Source organism: Anolis carolinensis, unplaced genomic scaffold (genome assembly GCF_035594765.1).
Source record: "Anolis carolinensis isolate JA03-04 unplaced genomic scaffold, rAnoCar3.1.pri scaffold_14, whole genome shotgun sequence".
In the NCBI taxonomy this organism is placed as follows: Eukaryota; Metazoa; Chordata; class Lepidosauria; order Squamata; family Dactyloidae; genus Anolis; species Anolis carolinensis.
The window spans coordinates 2,936,469-2,955,135 of NW_026943825.1; the positions used below are offsets into that span (position 1 = coordinate 2,936,469).

The window sequence follows — 18,667 nt, forward strand, 5'->3', positions numbered from 1 at the left end:
GGTTCTCCTCCTCCATCTCGGACACCAGCTGCAGGGCCTTGCTCTGCTTCTTGGCCACGTTGTCCAGCTTCCAGTGGAGTTCCTTCAAGATGCAGCTGTTGAGGGTCTCGGCCCCAAAGAGGCTGGTGGCCTCCATCTTCTCCAGGAAGCGGGCCTTCGTGGCTGCTGTTTCCTTTGCCTGAGCCGCCAGCTCCAGCCGCAACTTCTCAGAGACCTCCTTTTCAGCCAAGAGCTCCTTGGACAACAACTCCACCCTCCTCTTCATCTCCTCTATCATTTCCAGTTGTCGAGACCCTTCTTTAGGACCACACAAGGTTCTCAGTTCTTGTTGTAGCTTCTCCCGTTCTTTGCTCAGTCGGGATAACTCCGTCGCGAGGTGGCCGTTGTTCTGCTTGAGGTCCCACACCTCTTTCTCCAAGTCGGAGCTTTTCCGGCACGGACGGGCTTTGCTCTCTGTCAGCCTGAGCTTGACCTCCTCGTTCCTGCCCAACATCGCATTTCCTGCCTCGTTTCGGGCCTTCTCAGCATCCTTTGAGACGTTCTCCTCAACATGGTGTCCATTGTTGATGACGCAGATCTTCACGTTCTCATCCTTTGAGACATTCTCTTCAACATGGTGTCCATTGTTGATGACGCGGACCTTCACATTCTCATCCTTTGAGACGTTCTCCTCAACATGGTGTCCATTGTTGATGACGCAGATCTTCACGTTCTCATCCTTTGAGACATTCTCTTCAACATGGTGTCCATTGTTGATGACGCGGACCTTCACATTCTCATCCTTTGAGACGTTCTCCTCAACATGGTGTCCATTGTTGATGACGCAGATCTTCACGTTCTCATCCTTTGAGACGTTCTCCTCAACATGGCATCCGTTGTTAACGACTACTAACGAAATGTCCTTCCAAAGTGGTCTCGCCTTCTCCAGGAGCGTCGAATGGGCTCGTTCAACCTTATCCAAGGCGCCTTCAAGGCCTTCAACGGCCTTCTTCCAAGCAAACATGGCCTTCTTCACCACTCCTGACGGCACCTCTTGAAACAGGAGGCGGCTCCCGAGGGTCTCCTCAGCCTCTCGCTTCAGAGCTGCATTCTCTGCTTTCGTGGCTTCATTCTCCTTCCGCGTCTTCTCATAGGTCGCCTCCATCTCCGTTAAGAATGCAGAGAACCCCTTTTGAGGATCTCCATCCGGACCCTTCTTTGTCAACATCCCGCGGAGACGTTGGTTCTCCTCCTCCAGTTCAGCTGCCCGGGCCTCTGCCTCTTTCTGGTGCTTCTTCTTGGATTCGTAGACCTTGATGACCGCTCTCATGTTCTCCATGTGTCCCTCCATCTCTTGCACCTGTTTCAGGGCTTCGATCTTCTCCTCGAGGGCTGTAGCCACTTCTAATTGTAGACCCTTGACTTCCATTTCATGGCGTCGCCTCTCCTCCTCATCTTCCACTCCCGGCCATTGGATCTCTCTAGGTTGACTCGTTTCCTTCTGAGAAGAAGACCCTTTCTCCTCCTCTTTCTCCTTCTCCATTCTCTCCTTCCTCCTCTTGAGTTCTCGCACTTGTTCGGCCAGGAGATTGAGGTAGTAGTCCTCCTCCGTCGCGTCCCGGCTGTATCGCTGGCTCAGCTCGTTCCATCCGCGGCTCTGGCCATCTCCGTCCGGAAGGAGCTGGTTGATCTCCTGGACCTGGTCCCACACTCGTTCCTTCATGGCCTTGCTTCCTTCTGAAAGGGCCTCGCACTCCCTGTCCTTCTGGGCCAGCGCCAACTCCAGCTGGATCACCTTGAGCTTCTCCTCTCGGTAGCGGCTCCTCCACTCTTTCAGCTCCGGGTCTTCTTCCTCGCTGTCATCGTTTTCGTTGTCTCCGTTGTTGTCGTTCCGGCCATTGAGGTTGAGGCTGAGGCTGTTCACCTCCGTCTCTTTCCCACTCTCTGACGGGATCTACAAACACAAATATTTTTATCTCTAAGTACCTATCTACCTATCTCCATTTATTTCTGTCTCTCTATCTCTCCATCTCTCTCCGTGTGTGTTTTAAGCTATCACTAGGGTCATTCCATGCCAAGTGTCTAAACCAGGGGTCCCCAAACTAAGGCCCGGGGGCCGGATGCGGCCCTCCAAGGTCATTGACCTGTCCCCCGCCCTCAGTTTTAGACTTAGGCTCGCCCAAAGTCCAAAAAGACTTGAAGACACAACAACAACAATCCTACTTAGCTTGCCTATCTCATTGGCCAGAAGCAGGCCCACACTTCCCATTGAAATCCTGATTTTACACAGTATGTTGGTTAAAATTGTTTTTATTTTTAAATATTGTATTGTTCTTTAATTTACTAATACTGTGCAATCCGAATATACTAGCTGTGCCCGGCCACACGTTGCTGTGGTGTTGTCCTAAGTGGGTTTTTGTTTGTGGAGGCAAGTATGAATGTTGTAATTAGTCACCTTGATTAGCACTGAATGGGCTTGCAGCTTCAAAGCGTGGTTGTTTCCTCCCTGGGGGAGGAGAGACCTCATGTTTTGGGAAACTTAGTTTAACACCATCATGGAGAACGTGATGGTGGGAAGGTTTAGACCAGGGGTCCCCAAACTTTTTAAGTGGAGGGCCGGTTCATGGCCCCTCAGACTGTTGAGGGGCCGAATTATCATTTGAAAAAAAAAATACAAACAAATTCCTATGCACACTGCATGTGTCTTATTTGTAGTGCAAAAAACCCCCCAACAACAATTATTTATTTATTCATTTATTTATTTACTACATTGATACCCCACCCTCTCTCACCCCGAAGGGGACTAAGAGCGGCTTACAAGTTGTATGTACTTACAATATATTATATTATTAGCATAGCACAATATTAGCATTATATATTACTATGTTGTACTATACCACTGTATTATTATTATTAGCCGCCCTGAGTCCCCTATTGGGTGAGAAGGGAGGGGTAGAAATACTGTAATAAATAAATATTATATTATATTGTATTATATTATAAGATTATTATCAATATTATATGTATACACAATCTATATCTATAAAAGGCTATTGGCATCACGGCGACTCACAAAACAACAAAACCCAACACCGCCCAAACTCTAAAATTGGCAACACAATCCATCATCCCTGCCTCCAGTAAGATACAACACAATCACACAAAAAACACAATCACAACACCAAAAAAAGGCCAAAACCCACAACAGGCAATGTACGCATGCGCGCGGAATATATGTGATTATTATTATTGGGTTCCTGAAAACCATCAAAATGAACAAAACCTGGCAGCCCCCATTTTAAAAAGTCTACAATCTGGACAGTAAATAAAAAATAAGGGTACTCCAGACAGGAAACAACCAGAGCCAGCGAACACCTCCCAACAAAGGATTCCCCCAGGGAGGAAACAACCACGCTTTGAAGCTGCAAGCCCATTCAGTGCTAATCAAGGTGACTAATTACAACATTCATACTTGCCTCCACAAACAAAAACCCACTTAGGACAACACCACAGCAACGTGTGGCCGGGCACAGCTAGTATATTCGGATTGCACAGTATTAGTAAATTAAAGAACAATACAATATTTAAAAATAAAAACAATTTTAACCAACATACTGTGTAAAATCAGGATTTCAATGGGAAGTGTGGGCCTGCTTCTGGCCAATGAGATAGGCAAGCTAAGTAGGATTGTTGTTGTTGTGTCTTCAAGTAATTTTGGACTTTGGGCGAGCCTAAGTCTAAAACTGAGGGCGGGGGCCAGGTCAATGACCTTGGAGGGCCGCATCCGGCCCCCGGGCCTTAGTTTGGGGACCCCTGCTCTACTGTATAGGACAACCATAAATATGCCTCATCTCTTCTTTAAATAGTCAAACTTTTGAAGAGCACGACAGCCATTACATTCCTGACCAAAAATTCCTGTCAGAGGAAAATACGAATTATAAAGTCAGTTAGAAAAAAACCGTTGGCCTGCCTCTGCCAAGCCAGAGGCGGCAACCAATCAGAATGCTGGATGGCTCAGCCCAGCAGCCGTCGCCATAGCAACCCCTTTTCAGCAAACTCGTGGCAAAATGGAGTCTCATTTTCAAATTCCCTCACAGTCTGGACCCCGTTCTGTGAAGAGTATTCGGTCAACATTTAACAAAATATTTTCGATATGAATTCCTTCTTACCTGGGAGACGGTCTCGGAGGAAAGATCGAGGCCTTGTTCTGCGGAAAGAGAGAGAGAAAATACGTTCGAACGACGACGACGAAGGCCTCGCAGAACTACAACTCCCGCCGCTTTCCTCACCTTTTTTCTTCCGCTTCCGAAGGGCGTTCTGGACCAAGCGGCGCAGCTTTTTGTTCTTGTTCTGCGCAGAATAATGGAGGGCGTCGCGTCCCGTTTTGTCCGCGATGGAGACGTCGGCCCCGTTTTGCAGGAGGAGCTCCGCCACCTCCAAGTGGCCTTGTTGACAGGCCAGGATCAGGGCCGTCCTGGGTGGAAGAACGACAGAAGGAGGTGATGCTGCAGCTAACAAGGCCAGTGCGATTCTAGGCTGCATCTATAGGAGCATATGGTCAGTAATTATTATTATGTCTTTAATAACAATAATAATAATTATTATAGGTAGATTAGATGGCCTCTGGGGTGCCCCTGGGTCCAACTAATAGTCCTACCTTAATGTAATAAAATAATAATAATAATGTCATAATAATACACATAATAATGTAATACGATATAATAATAATAATAATAATAATAATAATAATAATAATAATAATAATAGGTAGACTAGATGGCCTCTGGGGTGCCCCTGGGTCCAACTAATAGTCCTACCTTAATGTAATAAAATAATAATAATAATGTCATAATAATACGCATAATAATGTAATGCAATATAATAATAATAATAATAAGTGGACTAGATGGCCTCTGGAGTGCCCCTGGGTCCAACTAATAGTCCTACCTTAATGTAATAAAGTAATAATAATAATAATAATAATAATGTCATAATAATACGCATAATAATGTAATACGATATAATAATAATAATAGGTAGACTAGATGGCCTCTGGGGTGCCCCTGGGTCCAACTAATAGTCCTACCTTAATGTAATAAAGTAATAATAATAATAATAATAATAATAATAATGTCATAATAATACGCATAATAATGTAATACGATATTATAATAATAATAATAATAATAATAATAATAATGTCATAATAATACGCATAATAATGTAATACGATATAATAATAATAATAGGTAGACTAGATGGCCTCTGGGGTGCCCCTGGGTCCAACTAATAGTCCTGCCTTAACGTAATAAAGTAATAATAATAATAATAATAATAATAATAATAATAATAATAATAATGTCAGAATAATACGCATAATAATGTAATACGATCTAATAATAATAATAATAATAATAATAATAATAATAATAATAATAATAATAATAATAATACTAGATGGCCTCTGAGGTGCCCCCGGGTCCAACTAATAGTCCTACCATAATGTAATATAATAATAATTTCATAACACAAATAATAATGTAATGCGATATAAATATAATATAAATAGTTGTTCGTTAATATAAGTGCAAATAATATATTTATTAACCAATACATATATAATATAATATACTTATAAGTAGTTAATAGTTCATATAAATAATAGTCAATATAAATGATAATAATAATGTTAATATATTAGTTCATATAAATAATAGATAATGTAAATATTTATAAATAATAGTTTAATTAAAATGTCCAAATAAATCAAATAAGTTCCATTACAGTTTGGACTAAATCCAGGAACTTTAAGGAAACTTCAGTTTCAAACTTATTATTATTTTGATTAAAACTGGATATTATTATTAGTTTATTAATAATAATATTAATGATTACGGGGGATATTGTTAGGTGAATACAATAATAATAATAATAATAATAATAATAATAATAATAATAATAATAATAATAGAGACTCACTTCCCTTCTTTCTCGATGAGGTCGGCCTTTGCGCCTCTTTGGAGCAACTGGGAGCAAATGGCGGCCTGGTTTCCTTGCGCGGCGACCATTAAAGGGGTCTGTCCGTTCTGCAAAAAATTATTAATAATAATAAAATAATTAATTAAGGATCAATTAAATCTTTGGCCGGTTTTTAGTCTGAACTTTATAAGGGAATCTTGTGGCAGGAAGGGACCACACAAAGGCCATCTAGGGTTTGGAAATATTTATAGGGAACTATATTCAATCTAAAGTTCAGACTAAAACCCGGAGCGGACCCCAACATGGGAAAAGACTATTTCATTTATACATTATATATATTTATACATTATGTATATTTATACATTATCCATGACGTCGAGGAAGGCTTCTTGGTCGCAAAGGAGCAAGACGCTGGAGGCGCATCCGGACAAGGCTGTAAGAAGCAGGAGAAGGCATTAAAAATAACAATAAACAACAACAACAACAAAAATAAATGTATCTAAGTATCTCATCCTTGACCACCAGGGGGCACTATAACAACAACAACAACAGTAACAATAATAAAACAAAATATAATAACAACAGTAACAATAATAAAAAAAAATATAATAATAATAACCATCTCTTGAGCACTAGGGGACATTATTATTATTATTATTATTATTACTATTTACTATTTATTATTGTATTATATTATATTATACTTATATTATTAATACATTATTATTATTATTATTATTATTATTATTATTATTATTATTATTATTATTATTATTATTAGGGCTATTATTGTTTTTACTTAACAATATACTCCTTGACCATTAGAGGATGCTCTCTCTGTTGTTGTTGTTGTTGTTGTTGTTATATACATTAACCTAACAATATCCTCTTTGACCATTAGAGGACGCTCTCTCTATTATTATTATTATTATTATTATTATTATTATTATTATTATTATTTGCATTAACATAACAATATCCTCCTTGACCATTAGAGGTCGCTCTCTATTATTGTTGTTGTTGTTGTTTTATGCATTAACATAACAATATCCTCCTTAACCATTAGAGGACGCTCTCTTTTGTTGTTGTTGTTGTTATATGCATTAACATAACAATATTCTCCTTGACCATTAGAAGATACTCTATTATTATTATTATTATTATTATTATTATTATTATTATTATTATTATTATTATTTGCATTAACATAACAATATCCTCCTTGACCATTAGAAGACACTATTATTATTATTATTATTATTATTATTATTATTATTATTATTATTATTATTATTATTATTATATGCATTAGCATAACAATATCCTCCTTGACTATTAGAGGGCACTCTCTCTATTATTATTATTATTAATCATTATTATTATCTCAATGAGTTTCCATGCTCACCCGCCCAATGGAGGGGCGTTCGGTTCTCTCCATCGACACAGTCTTCGTTTGCTCCGTGCTGCAAAATATATTTATATATAACTATATTTGTGGGAAATTATGGGATTCAAAAGCCTGGATCCTACACTCAATAATGAAACTCCAAATCTAGCAAAAGGAGGAAAAGATATATTATTATTTACCTGAAGCAAGACTTTGACGCATTGAGGTTGGCAGGCGATGGTGGCGAGATGCAAGGCTGTGCTGCCTATTGGGGACAAAGGAAAATAATAATAATAATAATAATAATAATAATAATAATAATAATACAAATGAAAAAATCCAGCAAATCTATCTTGCTTGCTGTGTCATACAATGTCATTGTGTCAATAATAATAATGTAATATGATAATACGAATAATAATGTAATGCAATATAGTAATAATAATAATAGTAATAGGTAGACTAGTTGGTCTCTGGGATGCCCCCGGGTCCAACTACTAGTCCTACCGTAATGTAATATACTAATAATAATGATAATAATAAAATGCAGACTGTGCAAGGAAACCGACGAAACCATTGATCATATCCTCAGCTGCTGTAAGAAAATTGCACAGACAGACTACAAACAGAGGCACAACTATGTGGCCCAAAGGATCCATTGGAAGTTATGCCTCAAGGACCACCTCCCAGCAGCAAAGAACTGGTGGGATCACAAACCTGCAAAAGTATTGGAAAATGAGCACGCAAAGATACTGTGGGACTTCCGAATCCAGACTGACAAAGTTCTGGAACACAACACACCAGACATCACAGTTGTGGAAAAGAACAAGGTTTGATCATTGATGTTGCCATCCCAGGTGACAGTCGCATTGACGAAAAACAACAGGAAAAACTCAGCCGCTCTCAGGACCTCAAGATTGAACTTCAAAGACTCTGGCAGAAACCAGTACAGGTGGTCCCGGTGGTGATGGGCACATTGGGTGCCGTGCCAAAAGATCTCAGCCGGCATTTGGAAACAATAGACATTAACAAAATTACAATCTGCCAACTGCAAAAGGCCACCCTACTGGGATCTGCGCACATCATCCAAAAATACATCACACAGTCCTAGACACTTGGGAAGTGTTCGACTTGTGGTTTTGTGATATGAAACCCAGCATATCTATCTTGTTTGCTGTGTCATAATAAAATAATAATAATAATGTAATGCAATATAATAATAATAATGTAAAATAATAAGATTAATACAGACATAATAATAATAATGTAATAATAATATTTTCCATTATTATTATTATTATTATTATTATTATTATTATTATTATTATTATTATTATGTCCTTAATAATAATAACAATAACAATAATAGGTAGACTAGATGGCCTCTGGGGTGCCCCCGGGTCCAACTAATAGTGATACCGTAATGTAATAGAATATTATAGTACTAGCTGTGCCCGGCCACGCGCTGCTGTGGCGAAGTATGGTGGTATGGGAAATAAAGTATTGAGGAATTGGTGGTAGTTAAGGTAAAGAGTCCCCTGGGCTGAGTGGGTTGCTAGGAGACCAAGTGAGCAGAGCTTAGCCTTCTAACTGGCAGCAATTGGATAAAAACAATTATTCCTCTCCCTCTAATTAGGACTTTATTTTTCTTTTCTTTTTGTTGTATCAACCTAGAGGCATGGATGAGGGGTTGTGCTGTCAATTTTCAAGGTTGTGGGGTGTTTACTTTTGTTGTTTTGTCCGCTGCCGTGATGCCATCACTCTTTTATATATATAGATTAAGAATACAAAATCATGTAATATACTAATATTAATATAAAATAATAATGTATTATAATAATGCTATTATTAGGTGGACTCACCATCATCGTTTGTGTCGTTGACTTGGGCCCCGTTCGTAAGGAGGATGGTGAGGCATTCGGTGAGTCCTTTGGAGGCTGCCAAATGGAACCTAGCAAATAATAAACCAATAATAATAATAATAATAATAATAATAATAATAATAATAATGCAACCGTCAATGCAAAACTCTACGGGGAGGGAGGTACATACGCCGACTGGCCGAGCGCATTGAGTTTGGTGGGCTTGGCCGCCTTCTTGGCCGTCAGGGCCGAGACCCTGCCCACGTCCCCCTTTTCCACGGCGTCAAGGAGCTTCTGGTCCTGTTTGTTCCAGCTCTCGAACTGCAGAGAGAAAAAGGAGAGAAAATTCGGTATTAGATAGAATACAGGGGAACTGCTGTAGTAGATAAGCCGTCTCAAGCCCACTGTTAGGGAGAGATCAGCACCATATCATCAGCGTCGAGGACTAGATAGTCCATTATTATTATTATTATTATTATTATTATTATTATTATTATCAACACAACGACGTTGTATGGCACAGCAAACAAGATAGACATGCTGGATTTCATTTCGCAAAACCACAAGTCGAACACTTCCCAAGTGTCTAGGACTGTGTGATGTATTTTCGGATGATGTGTGCAGATCCCAGTAGGGTGGCCTTTTGCAGTTGGCAGATCGTAATTTTGTCAATGTCTATTGTTTCCAAATGCCGGCTGAGATCTTTTGGCACGGCACCCAGTGTGCCCATCACCACCGGGACCACCTGCACTGGTTTCTGCCAGAGTCTTTGCAGTTCAATCTTGAGGTCCTGAGAGCGGCTGAGTTTTTCCTGTTGTTTTTCATCTATGCAACTGTCACCTGGGATGGCAACATCAATGATCCAAACCTTGTTCTTTTCCACAACTGTGATGTCTGGTGTGTTGTGTTCCAGAACTTTGTCAGTCTGGATTCGGAAGTCCCACAGTATCTTTGCATGTTCATTTTCCAATACTTTTGCAGGTTTGTGATCCCACCAGTTCTTTGCTGCTGGGAGGTGGCACTTGAGGCATAAGTTCCAATGAATCATTTGGGCCACATAGTTGTGCCTCTGTTTGTAGTCTGTCTGTGCAATTTTCTTACAGCAGCTGAGGATATGATCAATGGTTTCGTCGGTTTCCTTGCACAGTCTGCATTTTGGGTCATCAGCTGATTTTTCAATCTTGGCCTTAATTGCATTTGTTCTGATGGCTTGCTCCTGGGCAATTAATTATTATTATTATTATTATTATTATTATTATTATTATTATTATTTTCTTCATACCAATATTATTAAATTATATTATAGAGTTAAGAGAACAGTAATTACATTCTGTAAAAGCCGTCTCAGACCAACCTGCAAGGGAGACATCAGCACCATATCGTTGGCGTAGAGAAGGACTAGATAGTCCCTTATTATTATTATTATTATTATTATTATTATTATTATTATTATTATTGTCTTCTTACTAAGATTATTAATTTACATTATAGATTTAAGAGAATGGTAGGAAAATGACATTCTGTAAGAGCCATCTCGTTGGCGTAGAGAAGGACTAGATCAGGGGTCCCCAAACTTTTTAAACAGGGGGCCAGTTCACAATTCTTCGGACCATTGGAGGGCCAGACTATAGTTGGCCACTGAGCATAAATAATAATAATAATAATAATAATAACAATAATAATAATAATAAAGAGGGCTGGAAGAGACACCCTTGGGCCATTGAGTCCAATCCCCTTCTGCTTTTGTGTACCGAAAGCACAAGCAAAGCACCCCTGACAGATGGCCACCCAGCCTCAATGTTAATAATAATAATAATAATAATAATAATAATAATAATAATAATAAAGAGGGTTGGAAGAGACTCCTTGGGCCATTGAGTCCAATCCCCTTCTGCCTTTGTGCACCGACAACACAAGCAAAGCACCCTTGACAGATGGCCACCCAGCCTCAATGTTAATAATAATAATAATAATAATAATAATAATAATAATAATAAAGAGGGTTGGAAGAGACTCCTTGGGCCATTGAGTCCAATCCCCTTCTGCCTTTGTGCACCGACAACACAAGCAAAGCACCCTTGACAGATGGCCACCCAGCCTCAATGTTAATAATAATAATAATAATAATAATAATAATAATAATAAAGAGGGTTGGAAGAGACTCCTTGGGCCATTGAGTCCAATCCCCTTCTGCCTTTGTGCACCGACAACACAAGCAAAGCACCCTTGACAGATGGCCACCCAGCCTCAATGTTAATAATAATAATAATAATAATAATAATAATAATAATAATAATAATAAAGAGGGTTGGAAGAGACTCCTTGGGCCATTGAGTCCAACCCCCTTCTGCACACGGAAAGCACCCCTGAGAGATGGCCACCCAGCCTTAACAACAACAACAATAATAATAATAATAATAATAATAATAATAATAAGGATTGTAAGAGAGGAAGAGACCCCTTGGGTCATTTAGTCTAACCCCCTTTTGCCCTTGTGCCTTGGGGGCCGGATAAATGGCTTCGATGGGCCGCATCCGGCCCCCGGGCCTTAGTTTGGGGACCCCTGGACTAGATAGTCCCTTATTAGTACTATTATTATTATTATTATTATTATTATTATTATTGTCTTCCTACTAAGATTATTAATTTACATTATAGATTTAAAAGAATGGTAGGTAAAAGGCATTCTGTAAGAGCCATCTCAGGCCAATCTGCGAGGGAGATATCTGCACCATATTGTCAGCGTAGAGAAGGACTATAGTCTCTTCTTCTTCTTCTTCTTCTTCTTCTTATTATTATTATATAATATGCGTCCTAGTTATTTTTATATTACATTATTGTTATAATTATATTACCTGCAAATAAGACATAAGAACCATATTGTCAGCGTAGAGAAGGATTAGATAGTCCCATATAATTATTATTATTATTATTACAGTATTATTAATAATAATGTGCTTCCTAGTTATTATATTACATTATTGTTATAATTACAGTAGAGTCTCACTTATCCAACCCTCGCTTATCCAACGTTCTGGGTTATCCAACGCATTTTTGTAGTCAATGTTTTCAATACATCGTGATATTTTGGTGCTAAATTCGTAAATACAGTATTTACTACATAGCATTACTGCGTATTGAACTACTTTTTCTGTCAAATTTGTTGTTAAACATTATGTTTTAGTGCTTAATTTGTAAAATCATAACTTAATTTTATGTGTAATAGGCTTTTCCTTAATCCCTCCTTATTATCCAACATATTCGCTTATCCAACGTTCTGCTGGCCCGTTTATGTTGGATAAGTGAGACTCTACTGTATATTACCTTCAAATGAGACATACGCACTATATTGTCAGCATAGAGAAGGATTAGATAGTCCCATATAATAATAATAATAATAATAATAATAATAATAATAATAATAATAATAATAATAATAAATGTTATTATTATTTATAATATGCTTCCTAGTTATTATTATATTACATTGTTATATTACCTGCTAATGAGACATAAGCACCATATTGTCAGTGCAGAGAAGGACTAGATAGTCATTATTATTATTATTATTATTATTATTATTTATAATATGCTTCCTAGTTATTATTATATTATATTATTGTTATATTACCTGCAAATGAGACATAAGCACCGTATTGTCAGTGTAGAGAAGGACTAGAGACTCCATCATCATCATCATCATCATCATCATCATCATCATCATCATTATTTTATGGTAAAGGTTTCCCCTGACGTTAAGTCCTGTCGTGTCCGACTCTGGGGGTTGGTGCTCATCTCCATTTCTAAGCCGAAGAGCCGGCGTTGTCCATAGACACCTCCAAGGTCATGTGGCCATAGGCATGACCGCTATAATTAATATTAGTAAATTACATTTGTATTATTATTAAATACAGATATATTATGTTATTATTATATTACATAGTTATAATTAATATATTGCATTATTAATAATATTTTTGTATTCTTATTAAATTACATTTTTAATATTATTACATAGGAATAATAATGATGGGTAATGATATAATAGCAATTGTATAATAATAATAGCAGATAATAATTGTCCTTGGCAGAAGGAGGTTGGACTGGATGACCTTTGGGATCCCGTCCACTCTATGAATGATGATGATGATGATGATAGATAATATAATAATGGCAATGGATAATAATGTAATATGAATTGTTTAATAATAATAATAATGGATAATAATACAATGGTGATTGTATCGCCCTGCTTTGCAGAAGGGGGTTGGACTGGATGACTTTTAGGGTCCCTTCCAACTCTATGAATGATAATAATAATAATAATAATGGATAATAATATAATCGTAATGGTAAAAAGGGAAGGCAGACGATCCGGTTGGAAAGGTGACCCGCCCCAAGAGGCGCCGGATCGGGATCTTTCACAAGGACCACACAACAAACAAATACACTTACTTGGTTGCTCAATCCCTCTGGGAAAGGGAAAGTTGTTGCAAAGCCCTTAAGGCTTCTCCTATCAGAGCCTGGGAAAGTTATTCTCCAGGATTACTCATATGGTTCATTCTGTTTCCCGGGGGTTGGACTAGATGGCCTTTAGGGGACCCTTCCGACTCTTATTTCGGTCACACCATTGCACAGAGAGACAGAGTAAAAGACCTTTTCCTAGCATTTGTGAAATAATATTTTATTTCTTACCCTATAATAGAACTATTTTATTATAACAATATAATATTAAAATAATAATATTTTATTTCTTAACCTATAATAACACTATTTGTTATAACAATATATTATTAAAATAATTATAATATAATATTAAAATAATTATATTTTATTTCTTACCCTATAATAATACTACAATTTATTATAACAATATAATATTAAAATAATAATAATTTATTTCTTAACCTATAATAACACTATTTGTTATAACAATATATTATTAAAATAATTATAATATAATATTAAAATAATTATATTTTATTTCTTACCCTATAATAATACTACAATTTATTATAACAATATAATATTAAAATAATAATAATTTATTTCTTAACCTATAATAACACTATTTGTTATAACAATATAATATTAAAATAATTATAATATAATATTAAAATAATTATATTTTATTTCTTACCCTATAATAATACTACAATTTATTATAACAATATAATATTAAAATAATAATAATTTATTTCTTAACCTATAATAACACTATTTGTTATAACAATATAATATTAAAATAATTATGATATAATTAAAATAATTATATTTTATTTCTTACCCTATAATAATACTACAATTTATTATAACAATATAATATTAAAATAATAATAATTTATTTCTTAACCTATAATAACACTATTTGTTATAACAATATAATATTAAAATAATTATAATATAATATTAAAATAATTATATTTTATTTCTTACCCTATAATAATACTACAATTTATTATAACAATATAATATTAAAATAATAATATTTTATTTCTTAACCTATAATAACACTATTTGTTATAACAATATAATATTAAAATAATTATGATATAATTAAAATAATTATATTTTATTTCTTACCCTATAATAATACTACAATTTATTATAACAATATAATATTAAAATAATAATAATTTATTTCTTAACCTATAATAACACTATTTGTTATAACAATATATTATTAAAATAATTATGATATAATATTAAAATAATTATATTTTATTTCTTACCCTATAATAATACTACAATTTATTATAACAATATAATATTAAAATAATAATAATTTATTTCTTAACCTATAATAACACTATTTGTTATAACAATATATTATTAAAATAATTATAATATAATATTAAAATAATTATATTTTATTTCTTACCCTATAATAATACTACAATTTATTATAACAATATAATATTAAAATAATAATAATTTATTTCTTAACCTATAATAACACTATTTGTTATAACAATATAATATTAAAATAATTATGATATAATTAAAATAATTATATTTTATTTCTTACCCTATAATAATACTACAATTTATTATAACAATATAATATTAAAATAATAATAATTTATTTCTTAACCTATAATAACACTATTTGTTATAACAATATAATATTAAAATAATTATAATATAATATTAAAATAATTATATTTTATTTCTTACCCTATAATAATACTACAATTTATTATAACAATATAATATTAAAATAATAATATTTTATTTCTTAACCTATAATAACACTATTTGTTATAACAATATAATATTAAAATAATTATGATATAATTAAAATAATTATATTTTATTTCTTACCCTATAATAATACTACAATTTATTATAACAATATAATATTAAAATAATAATAATTTATTTCTTAACCTATAATAACACTATTTGTTATAACAATATATTATTAAAATAATTATGATATAATATTAAAATAATTATATTTTATTTCTTACCCTATAATAATACTACAATTTATTATAACAATATAATATTAAAATAATAATATTTTATTTCTTAACCTATAATAACACTATTTGTCATAACAATATATTATTAAAATAATTATAATATAATATTAAAATAATTATATTTTATTTCTTACCCTATAATAATACTACAATTTATTATAACAATATAATATTAAAATAATAATATTTTATTTCTTAACCTATAATAACACTATTTGTTATAACAATATAATATTAAAATAATTATGATATAATATTAAAATAATTATATTTTATTTCTTACCCTATAATAATACTACAATTTATTATAACAATATAATATTAAAATAATAATATTTTATTTCTTAACCTATAATAACACTATTTGTTATAACAATATAATATTAAAATAATTATAATATAATATTAAAATAATTATATTTTATTTCTTACCCTATAATAATACTACAATTTATTATAACAATATAATATTAAAATAATAATATTTTATTTCTTAACCTATAATAACACTGTTTGTTATAACAATATAATATTAAAATAATTATAATATAATATTAAAATAATTATATTTTATTTCTTACCCTATAATAATAGTACAATTTATTATAACAATATAATATTAAAATAATAATATTTTATTTCTTAACCTATAATAACACTATTTGTTATAACAATATAATATTAAAATAATTATAATATAATATTAAAATAATTATATTTTATTTCTTACCCTATAATAATACTACAATTTATTATAACAATATAATATTAAAATAATAATATTTTATTTCTTAACCTATAATAACACTATTTGTTATAACAATATAATATTAAAATAATTATAATATAATATTAAAATAATTATATTTTATTTCTTACCCTATAATAATACTACAATTTATTATAACAATATAATATTAAAATAATAATATTTTATTTCTTAACCTATAATAACACTATTTGTTATAACAATATAATATTAAAATAATTATAATATAATATTAAAATAATTATATTTTATTTCTTACCCTATAATAATACTACAATTTATTATAACAATATAATATTAAAATAATAATATTTTATTTCTTAACCTATAATAACACTATTTGTTATAACAATATAATATTAAAATAATTATAATATAATATTAAAATAATTATATTTTATTTCTTACCCTATAATAATACTACAATTTATTATAACAATATAATATTAAAATAATAATATTTTATTTCTTAACCTATAATAACACTATTTGTTATAACAATATAATATTAAAATAATTATAATATAATATTAAAATAATTATATTTTATTTCTTACCCTATAATAATACTACAATTTATTATAACAATATAATATTAAAATAATAATAATTTATTTCTTAACCTATAATAACACTATTTATTATAACAATATAATATAATAATAATATAATATTAAAATAATAACATTTTATTTCTTAACCTATAATAATAATATTATAGTACAGTAGAGTCTCACTTATCCAACATAAACGGGTCGGCAGAATGTTGGATAAGTGAATATGTTGGATAATAAGGAGGCATTAAGGAAAAGCCTATTAAACATCAAATTAGGTTATGATTTTACAAATGAAGCACCAAAACATCATGTTAGACAACAAATTTGGCAGAAAAAGTAGTTCAATATGCAGTAATGCTATGTAGTAATTACTGTATTTATGAATTTAGCACCAAAATATCACGATATATTGAAAACATTGACTCCAAAAATGCGTTGGATAATCCAGAACGTTGGATAAGCGAGTGTTGGATAAGTGAGACTCTACTGTATTCTAGTATTATAATAAAGATTTTCCTCTTGACATTAAGTCTAGTCGTGTCCGACTCTGGGGGTTGGTGTTCCAGCATGACTGCATGGAGCACTGTTACCTTTCCACCAGAGCAGTACCTATTCATCTACTCACATTTGCATGTTTTCGAACTGCTAGCTGGGGCTGACAGCGGGAGCTCACCCCGCTCCCCGGATTTGAACCACCAACCTTTCGGTCTGCAAGTTCTGCAGCTCAGCGGTTTAATCCGCTGCACCACCTGGGGCTCCTAATATTATAATAATATTAATAATAATCTGATATTATAATAATATTATAGTAACATTAATATAAATAATATTGAAATAATAATATTGTATTTCTGACCTACAATAATAACATTTATCATTGAGGACTAGTCGCATGGCTTGTATGAACAAATGAAAGAAAAGACTCACGGCCACTTGGTTGCTGGAGCAGGAGAACATTTTCTTCATGGCGGCCGGTCGAGCGCAGGTCCCTCGTACCCTCCTTAGGTTCAAACATTCAAACCCATGGCCCGCATCCCCGACAAGAGCCGTTCTGGATCAAAGATGTGAAGGCTCGGCTCTCTTTGCCCCACCTGTTTCCCAGGATGGGAACTTTCTCCGTCTCAACTTGCCCAGGCTTTTCGCCTCGGGACCTTTTTGCAAAACTTTCTCCTTTCCCTTCCTTCTCATTGCACAGTTTCAAGGCCAGGGTTGCTTTCCTTGCACGGAACCCTGAAATGTGCGCAAATCTAGAACCCACCTCCAGGATATTCCTCTAAAGCAGGCCTTCCCTCCGGGTGTTTTGGACTGCAACTCCCAGAATTCCTAACAGCCTACTGGCTGTAGCTTTCTACTGCTTTGCAGAAGGGGGTTGGACTGGATGACCTTTGGGGGTCCCTTCCAAATCTATGAATAATAATAATAGATTACAATATTATTATTATTATTATCAACACAACGACGTTGTATGGCACAGCAAACAAGATAGATATGCTGGATTTCGTTTCGCAAAACCACAAGTCGAACACTTCCCAAGTGTCTAGGACATTATTATTATTATTATTATTATTATTATTTTATGACACAGCAAACAAGATGTCTATGCTGGATTTCGTTTCGCAAAACCACAAGTCGAACACTTCCCAAGT

General features: G+C 33.4%; 1 protein-coding gene across 1 annotated transcript in view; it reads right to left on the reverse strand.

The window, feature by feature from the left end:
* The window catches only part of ankrd35 (ankyrin repeat domain 35), a 21,724-nt gene extending 3,280 nt beyond the window's left edge, over window positions 1-18,444 (reverse strand). The window contains exons 1-10 of the mRNA XM_062965426.1: window positions 17,949-18,444; window positions 9,398-9,528; window positions 9,208-9,296; window positions 7,546-7,610; window positions 7,364-7,421; window positions 6,321-6,391; window positions 5,959-6,065; window positions 4,269-4,453; window positions 4,149-4,186; window positions 1-1,933 (exon numbers count right to left, since the gene is read on the reverse strand). The exon at window positions 1-1,933 is cut by the window's left edge and continues 533 nt beyond it. Of these exons, the coding sequence (XP_062821496.1) occupies window positions 1-1,933; window positions 4,149-4,186; window positions 4,269-4,453; window positions 5,959-6,065; window positions 6,321-6,391; window positions 7,364-7,421; window positions 7,546-7,610; window positions 9,208-9,296; window positions 9,398-9,528; window positions 17,949-17,987 (2,716 nt within the window). The 5' untranslated portion in view covers window positions 17,988-18,444. The remainder of the gene's footprint in view (window positions 1,934-4,148; window positions 4,187-4,268; window positions 4,454-5,958; window positions 6,066-6,320; window positions 6,392-7,363; window positions 7,422-7,545; window positions 7,611-9,207; window positions 9,297-9,397; window positions 9,529-17,948) is intronic.
* Window positions 18,445-18,667: the final 223 nt, after the last annotated feature.